Source organism: Battus philenor, unplaced genomic scaffold (genome assembly GCF_028537555.1).
Source record: "Battus philenor isolate CCGP_79_NKW_IND1 unplaced genomic scaffold, ilBatPhil1.0.hap1 SCAF_2, whole genome shotgun sequence".
Taxonomy (NCBI): domain Eukaryota; kingdom Metazoa; phylum Arthropoda; class Insecta; order Lepidoptera; family Papilionidae; genus Battus; species Battus philenor.
In genome coordinates this window covers 12336686-12346142 of record NW_027181682.1, presented here as the reverse complement: position 1 = coordinate 12346142, position 9457 = coordinate 12336686, and the positions used below count along the sequence as shown (strand labels likewise).

Sequence of the window (9457 nt, the reverse complement as noted above, 5' to 3'; positions counted from 1 at the left end):
TTTATAAAGTTCTTACAATATTTTATTACTAAATGACTGTGTTTTAGAGATTTAAGACGGGTACTTAAAATTTAAAGTACTGACAAATGTATTGACGTCGATAATCAATTATTGTGATGTATAAATTCAACGTTCTAGTTAATAATTACTCTTACAATAAATATTTTTGACGACATTTTATTTTTTAAAATCACTGTGCGTCCTTATATATTAAAACCTTTTAACTTCTTAACTACATTAAACTTCTTACGCTAATATGATATGGTTTGCGATCATTACCTTATTAAATTTCAGATAACTGTAGTATTTTAACCTATGGAAGTAACAGATTCTACATAGTGCAGTACAATTTTAATGACTAGAGAACATATTTATTTTTACGCCATTAAGTTATTCAATTATTCTTGTCGAATAATAACTTAGAACGATGATATGGTATAAATTATATACTGTCAGAGTTATAAGTGTTATAATTAATGTAAAAATTGGTATGAAATGTTAAGTTGAAGAATGAAAAGTTAAAAATGAGTTTTACCACGTCTAAAGTTAAGTGCTTCTACAATGAATCTGAAATATGAAGTGATGCTAATTAGTATTAAAGTGCAATAGAATTATTCAGTCATTATTTCGGAATTTTTATGTACTGGCAGTAAATGTTCCAATTATTTCAGTAAAATTAACATATTAACCCAAGATGCGAAATGGATTAAATTTATTTATTCGATTAAGTGGCTGTTTTGGTCTTCGAGATCTATTTGGCCTCTGCAATGGTTCGTTAGCAGCAGATAGGAGAGGCGACTGAAAGTCATCAATTGTTTCCAAATCACTTGAATTATTATCTGTTTCTTCCACATTTTCTGTAGCATTGAAAGATTCATTTGTAATAGAAACAGATGTAGAGTACGGTTCAGAATGAAGAATTTTATCAGATGTATTCAAGGGAAGCTTTACTGTCGATACCGTTTCAATATTAGTGTAAGTACTTTGAGTTACTTCCATATTAATTGTTTCGGTCACTGTACTAGGAGGCGGAAGTGTTGTATTAAAAACAGTAAATCGTACTTCGCCTACCGTCGAAGAAGTTATTTCACTCTTGGTGCTTTCATTTGTTGAATCTACAGAGGTTACATCAACTCCAATTAGTAGCTCATGATTAACATTAGGACTAGTCGTCAGCGTATTATCTAAATCATCTTTAAAAACAGGCATTTTCGTTTTTAAATCAGAAACCGGATAAAATTTATCTATTATCTTACTGTCGTTTTTAACACTATTGGTATACATTTCATTTTCAAATATGGTATGGTCTGTAGAGTTTAATGTGGGTGTAGTGCTTTGCGATTTGATTTGGGTGTCATTAAAATATTCCATTAATTCGACCGATGAATGTTCTTCATTTGAAACGTTCTGCATCGAAATTTTTTTATCCATTTTATCATCTATAACATCTCCTAATTTTGTGATTAAATCTTTTTGACCATCTGATTCTTTTAAGGTAACGGTTAAATCAATGACACTGTCATTTAGACTATCTTTAGGGTCACGTGCTTTATTTATTCCGGAAATCAATGACTCTGGTTTTAATAACACTTTATCCAAAGAGGGATTACTCTGATTTACAATATTTTTCTCCAAATATTGTTTATTAACTTTTTTGTTTTTTTCCTTAGATATTGTCGAAATCTGCGAATCTAGATCTTTGTGCACATATTTTTTGGGTAGGATATTTTTCATGTTGATCTTTTTTAAGTCATCTTTTGACGTTACTACTTGTTCAGTCGTAAATCCAGAAAACATTACATTTCCATTTGGTTGCTCTGTTGATATTGTAGATTTCCTATTAATATTTTCGTCTACATTTCGTTCGTTCGTATGTTTTAATACAATGTGTGATCCAAAATATTGTGCATGCTTTTCTTCTAAAGATTGAACATTCATGTCATTACTTTGCTTTGCTTTTGCAATAACTAGAGGTGGTACAAAGTGATCAGTAGGTTGAGTAAATATTGTTTCAAAATTGCCAAGTCTCGCAAGCTCGTCGTGTAATTTTTTATGCTGCATGTTCTCTTCATCCTCCATTTTTTGTATGCGATAATTGGTTAAAAAGTTATCGTTGTTAACCAGATTAGGAATATCGTTGCTCTGAAGATTATTGTTTTGTATATCATTAATATTTTTTTCAATCACCATTTTTCGCATTTCATTAAATACTGGAAAGGTTGTCGTTTGTAATTCCGAAATTGTTGATTTCCCGATATTTTCTTTATAAGAGAGTGTTGATAAGATAGTCGGCGTTGAATGTTTGTTCTCAATTTCGTGTTCATTTGTCATATTTTCTTCGGTATAGTTAATGTTGGACAAATCTTGGTTTTCATTTAATGTTATTATTTCAGTGGTAGTACTATTTGTAGATATATTATTCACCGTATTTAACAATTCTACTTCTTCAGCACATGAAAGATCACGAAGAAGTTCATCACGTTTCTGCGTAAAAAGAATAGTATTAGTTATTTTGTGTACTCATTTTTTATTTAGTGTAATAAGATGGACCGTACCATATTTCCAGTGCATTGGAGTCGTTTCACGCCAGCCAGTCCACAATCAGCAGTCAGTTGCACTGCTGCACTCTCAGGCAAATACAAAATAGTCAGCGCCGGTAAAGCTCGCACCATGCACCCTTCTTTACCAAGTGCCCATTGTGGTACTGTTTAAAAAACAAAATTTTATTTATAAAGAACAACTATAATTAAAAAAAAAGCTTTAGTAAGGTATTATAGTAATTTAAAGTTTAAACCTGGTAATTCGCAGATAAAAGAGGCAACCGTGGGTCCTCCACATGCCCGAGCTTGCCAACGGTAATCTGCGGCGGGATCCGCAGCAGCACACAAAGGAGCTATTCGGGGATCAGGTGCAGAGCTCCAATATCCATCTCCGTTTAATCCACGATAATCCCTGTTAAAAATATCGATCGGTATAAATTAAACTATAATACTTTTGTACTTTGAACGATTCATACAGTGTTAGCTTACTTATTAAAGACTAACATACGATCGATGCACGCAACTAAAATTTCAAGCAGACCGCACGCTATACGTGAATTTAATTTATTCATTTTTATTTATTGATTTATGATTTAGCAATACTAACAGGTAGGTTGAATAATAATAGGGAAAAATGAATATAAAAACTGTCCTCAGTAATAATATGTATATATATATATATATATATATATATATATATAATTCTCTTATCTACACACTCTTCAAAAAAATTCAATATGACTTAAAATAGTATTTAATTTATTTTTTATTATCTCATTATTTTCAATTTATGATGTTACTATCACTGACAAAAGGCAAAAGTAAGTATAAGAAAGAAACCGACATCCGCATCACCTAGGATGAAAGATAAGAATACCATATTAAAGCAACTAAACGTTTATTGCCAGTATTGGTAAATACATAAAGGAGGCCTGGATTGTACATTACAACACTTACCTCATAAAATGTATATAGTCAATAAAAATTGAGTTGGAGAAACTGTTAACATTGTATAGATAATCTAATTCACATCTATATAATTAACTATTTTAACAAAGATACTATTAAATATAAATCAACATACGTCCAAGTGAATTCGCCTTCGGGATTACTTCTAATTAATCCAACCCACACCGCACTTGATATGTCTAATTCTTTAAGGTACGCTCGTACAGCATCGTATTGGGCTGTAGTGTCCACTATAAAAAAAAACATAGCGTGAATAAGACAACATCGATAATTATAAGTCCAATATGGATAGATATAACTTGATTCTTAAATCTACTAAATTATCATCATCACTACTGGATATAGGCCTACACCATATATTTTCAATTCGACTCAACAAGGACGCTTGCCGATCTATGGTATCCACTCTGCGCGATATGACCTACCCCCCCCCCCCACTTCAACTTGCCAATCCAATGAGCCATATCTGTTACTTTCGTTCGTTTACCGATCTTCACATTCCTGTTTCGATCTTGTAGAAAAATCTAGAACATAACTCTCTCCATGGCTTGTTCAGTGACCATAAAATACCCGTACTCTTTTAATTGTATAAATATTACGTTAAAAATTGGTCCATATTATAACCTATCTCATAAATGTTATGGAATGAGAAATGTACCCTTTATTAGGAACCTAATTTAGATTAGTCGTTCGAAGAGCATTGTTTCGGAAATAAAAAGAGAAAACGATCAATATCCGGCACACCTTTGTGTTTATTTGTCGGCCAGCACACACAATGACGCCAAAGCCACACCTCGCCCTTTAGCTTACGAGGCAATTCATTACATTAGTTAAATGAAACCAATCTAACGTAATTGTTTCATAAAACGCTGTTCTTTACTAGTCTTTTAAAATAAATTATACCTAACTTACAAATAGCATTAAATTGTTAGCTTTTTGTTTTGTTTTACTACGTTTTAACATAAGTGGTACAAGATGGTTGCAATGAAATATAATGCAATAATTATGTAAAAGTTGTTTTACGGCCAATGTCATTCGGAATTCAAAATGGTTTTGCTAAAATTTTCATTCTGATTATTTAAATAACCCTACAACGGAGAGGTTAACAATTTCTTCGAGAAGGATGCTAAAGTGTATCATTTCAATAACATGTTTATTTGCGTATGCTGGGGGCATAGACGAGGCATAAACACGAGTCAGTAAACTTTCTGTTTGATATACCATAAATATTTTTTAATAATACGTTAAATTGAATCCGTATAGGTGAATAAATATGTTCTACGTAAAACAAAATATTTGTAGCATAAACATGAAAAGGTAATTTCTTCTCTACCGCTCTAAATGTTTGAAATTTTTTTAGATGTAAAAGCCATTGTAGGAATTTGTATAAACGGTGAACAAATTCTAGAAAATACGTGTACGTTCTTTTAAATATACAATTAACTGCATTCCATTAAATTAACCGACCAAATGGGGGCTTCCATTAAAAGTTTTAAATATAATAAAACACGCCCGTGCACTTAAAAACTCGCGTAATGGGCAGACGTGCGCGTAATAATTGTGTAATGGATACGTGATTGTTGTATTTACTCTTTCTGCTCCATTCGTACGAACTCTTATAATAAATATATATACATATAAAATTACAAGAACAAATTTATGCCTGTACTAACAATAATACTGATAACAATTTTTTATCACTAATTAATACGTCATATAGGTTCGATAAATAACGACCTGTACTCTTTGATTCCTGCAAATGCGAAAGTACAAAGATCTATCCATCACATTGTCTCAACGTGGGCTGTAAAATTATAGGTTGGAGGGCTCGTGGTGTTTTACTATTGAACTAATGGGGGATTCTATTGTTTAGGGATAAATGTATGTGTGAAGAAAGTCGGCCCTGTACCTGCATTATATTATCAGTCCGACTTGGCCTCGTGTAAAACGAAAATTACCCTAGTGCTATCTGCTTCTCAGGTACGTGTATATTGTAAAGGTCATAACAATATACACGTATTCACGTGTACATCAGTTGTGTGAGATTATTCGTTAAAGTCATTGCGAAGGAGCATAATAAGGCTATAATTATACTATTGAAATTTAATTTTAGTGACAAAAGGACATATTAATGTGAATTAAAATCTCTCTATCGATGTTGCTTTTAATTATAAAAACACCAAACTATAGAAATAATGTCTGTGTAAGAGGTATTTTATATAGAGATCTTTATTTTTATAGTCAAAAAAGGTTAACAAGTAATCATCATAAAAAAACATAATGAACTTAATTTACCAATCTATGAGCAATGGTGTTTGTGACAGGGGTTGTTGTACAACTTCTTAGAAAGTCAAAAACTAGACGTCAAGGTCGAGAATAAAGTCGGCTGTATTCTTCTATGTACTTTCTGACGTATTGATTATTAAGAAAAATAAAATATGTTCGCTGATAAATATTATTTAATGTAACAATGTTTTCTTAACAAGGCTCCTAAAACTTTTTGTTATTCGTAACGCAAAAAGGTTTGTTCTTTTAACAAAAGGATCAAAACATAACGGTTTTATTTGTAGTTATGCACAATTGCTGAACGAAATCATAAAACACTTTTAGAAATTTTGCTATATTTTATAACCTTGGAATCCGTGCAGACGCTGGATGCGTTGCAATGTATTCGAGTAAAATATGTACATAGTTTATAATTCCATGTGACATTTCTTACCATTAGGGTAAAACATTGTGTAACTACATTAATAACGTTGGATCTATTTCAAACTTTTGACTTTATAATGGATTAGAGCGCGACTTAAGTACTTTAGTTAACAATCTAATAAAGTTTGTTATGAAATATGTCTTAGGCAGCTTGAATCAAAGTTGTAATTCTTTGTACTTTATATACGTATCCGTGTTTTACAGCAATATTTATTTTATATCTGAACATCGATAGTGAAACAACTGTTAAAACAATCCACAAACGACATCGTTAATCTAACGTTTTAGTGAACACTAAAATCCTAAGCGCGTCATCATTTATTACGTCAACAAAATTTTATACTTTGGATCGTTACTTACCGCCATTGACTTCGACAATAATTAATGGTCTTCGATGATTGAATATTAGTCGCAAAATGTTACATGACTTCTTTTAATTTAGGCAATTGCTTACTAACTGAAATGATCTTTTCTTGAAGATCTAGTAATGTCACCAATCTATTAAAATATTAATAAAATAATATAAAAATAGATCACTATACTGTGATTTAACTTATTGATGAATGCTCGTTAATAAGTCTCATAAGTAACTTGTTTAAAACTATCAGACAGTGTCCTTTGCAAACAAAGGCTGTGTCTATCACAATCAATTGAGTAAATAATTTTGTTACCTCTCTTTGCTCTAACTCGTTATATACTTAATACATAAATTGAATAATATCAAAGTACATAAGTAAGTTTATTGTATAACTTGTGCGTTAACGAACTTAAATATATTGCTCTTAAATTAATAATGTAGTTTAAAAAGAGTTAATAAATAAATAGTAAGTAACATGGCGATAAATTAGTTATCACACCTGTAACAAGGTTGGCGTGATGAAACTGGCACACCGCGTCCGCTTCGTACCAAGAGATCTTATCCCTGAAGTACCTGTAAAACACCGGAAAACCTTCTTCCGGTAGAACCCAGGTGTTGCTGATGTTTACCTATCAGAAAAAAAATACATTTAAAAATGTAATCTTATTTATTAAAACACAATCCAAACACAGTTAAAACTAAGAAATAAATGTTTGCTGCTGTCAAATCCCCAGGTGTGGTGGACTTAAAAGGAGTTGAATACTTCAGTGGTGCGTCGCTGTTTGTCAGTTATTATGTGTTAATATATTTAGGCGATAATGTTAATTTATTTCAGCCGTAGGGTGTCTGTACAGATGTATCTCTTTAGTATATATATATTTATGTAAACAGCGTGCACCCAGTGTTTTGCACGACCTATAATACATATATAACACTGAATATTGTCGACTTCCAGCACATACACGCCCTTTCGAAAACTTAGCCCTCGTCTAAAGATATCTATGGGGACTACAAGAAATTGCCACACTTAGCAGGCGGGTTGGCGATCGCAGTATGGTATGTACACAGAGGACGCTGCTTCCTACCCTCTGAAAACTTATAAATGAGCAGGATTTCCATATTGCATATAATTATTGCAAAAACCGTGAATAATAAAAAAATAACTTACGAAAACGCAATTTATATAATTATTTATTATCTAGATCTATTATTAAATTGGTAACTACATAGACATGAATAATAAAAATATGTGGTTGACTTTAAAGTGTTAAACCTTGTAACTTTTAAAATATAATACATGAATATTTTTACAAAACTATTTATAGAATGATATAATTAAATTAGGACTCCTCTGTGGAACAATAATGCTAAGATTAGAGTCAAAGTACTGTTTAGATTCTAAGTTTTACGTAAGTTTCTTTTGATTCCTGGCTATTTGATATATTAATAATTAGATTACATATATACTTATAGGAGTAGGTACTCCATACAATTTTACAATAGAAATTTTACACATCGTCATAATTGTTAGGCCCCGCGAAGAAAATAATATCAAGTCTTACTAAGAAGATAATTAAATCATCTTCCTTTTTTACTGCTTAATAATAGGTGTTTAACTATAAAACAGAAGCTTTTCGTATTATAATTACATTAAACAAGACCCTTGATAAAACGTTACAGTAATCAAATTACCTTGTAATCCAAGACACGATAATTAAAGGAATAGGTTCGGTTTCACAGAATATTTGGCTTTTGCTTTATGCTATTTGATGATAAATACGCAAATAGCACATTTTAACGCTTTAAAGATTTTGTATTTCAATATATGATCTTAGTACATTTTTGTACAATTTTTTTGAAAATGAAACCGATTAGAAACATTTAATAAATGGAAATAAATTCCGGATTTAAAACATAAATAATTAAAATTTTAGCACAACATTTTTAACAATCAAAAGTTTAGATGTAAAATTTTCGAAACTTTTAAATCTCTGCTTAAACTAAACACAAACTCATTTTGCATTAAATCAATTTCATAAAAGAAATATCAAACGAAGTTCAAGGAAATTGCTTTGTCTCACCCCCGAGAGTGAGATTATAGCGGCTTTAGTGAATAAACACTTCAATATTAAAAAGATTTAACATCGGCGTGCCCTTGCAGTAATACCCAATAGTATCTGTCTTTTAAAAACCGATACTCATCGAATTCCAAAAACTAAGCAAATTTTTAAAAAAATTACAAAAAATATTTTATACTTAATTTGAATAGAATAATACGTTTTATATATTTCCGAAAAGCTTGAAAATATTATTTCCCTCGTAGATTTTCCTTTCAGAATTGCATAATTGTATTATTGCTGAATGTATAGAACATTCAAAATATATGGATATATCCGAAAAAATCTACGAACATGCTTCGCGTCTGTAACTACTAAACCCATTGTAACACACATGGTCACAGTTACAGGTGTAGTGATCAAATTGTTTAATTTAGACAACTTTACTTAATAGCATAATCACGTTTAAAAAGTGGCTTTCGACTAAGAATATTATTTATTAACTCATACCTTTATATAACCCATTTTCCAGAGTGGTTAGTAGGCGTAAATCTTTTAAAGTGTTGTATAAAAAACATATGGCAGCAAAAAATCTATTTACACCTATTTTCAATCACTTTATAAAGTGATAAAAATATAATGTGTTTAATTTTTTTCTGTAGGAATGCCAATAACTTCTGACTTTACAAAATCTGCAGAGATAGAAATCAAACAACAAATAATTTTAGTATGTAAAATCCGATTTTTAGAAAACACTTTTCTTACTGTATTATCATTACTTTATTTAATTCTGTAACCATTCAAGTTTTGATTTGGTTTACCGT

General features: G+C 30.8%; 1 protein-coding gene across 1 annotated transcript; it reads right to left on the bottom strand.

The window, feature by feature from the left end:
* Positions 1–510: 510 nt before the first annotated feature.
* LOC137921941 (repetitive organellar protein) lies at positions 511–9158 on the bottom strand. The gene is made up of 6 exons (XM_068764742.1): positions 9144–9158; positions 7076–7205; positions 3625–3739; positions 2795–2952; positions 2556–2704; positions 511–2484 (listed from the first exon to the last, which is right to left on the bottom strand). Exons 1-6 carry the CDS (start codon positions 9156–9158, stop codon positions 685–687), a joined length of 2367 nt encoding a protein of 788 aa, XP_068620843.1. The 3' UTR covers positions 511–684.
* Between the last annotated feature and the right edge of the window lie 299 nt (positions 9159–9457).

Coding starts and splice junctions, on each gene's coding strand:
- LOC137921941 (XM_068764742.1), bottom strand. Junction 2,705..2,794: donor TTTTATCTGCGAATTACCAG/GTTTAAACTTTA, acceptor TTTTTTAAACAG/TACCACAATGGGCACTTGGT. Junction 2,485..2,555: donor TCCAATGCACTGGAAATATG/GTACGGTCCATC, acceptor CTTTTTACGCAG/AAACGTGATGAACTTCTTCG.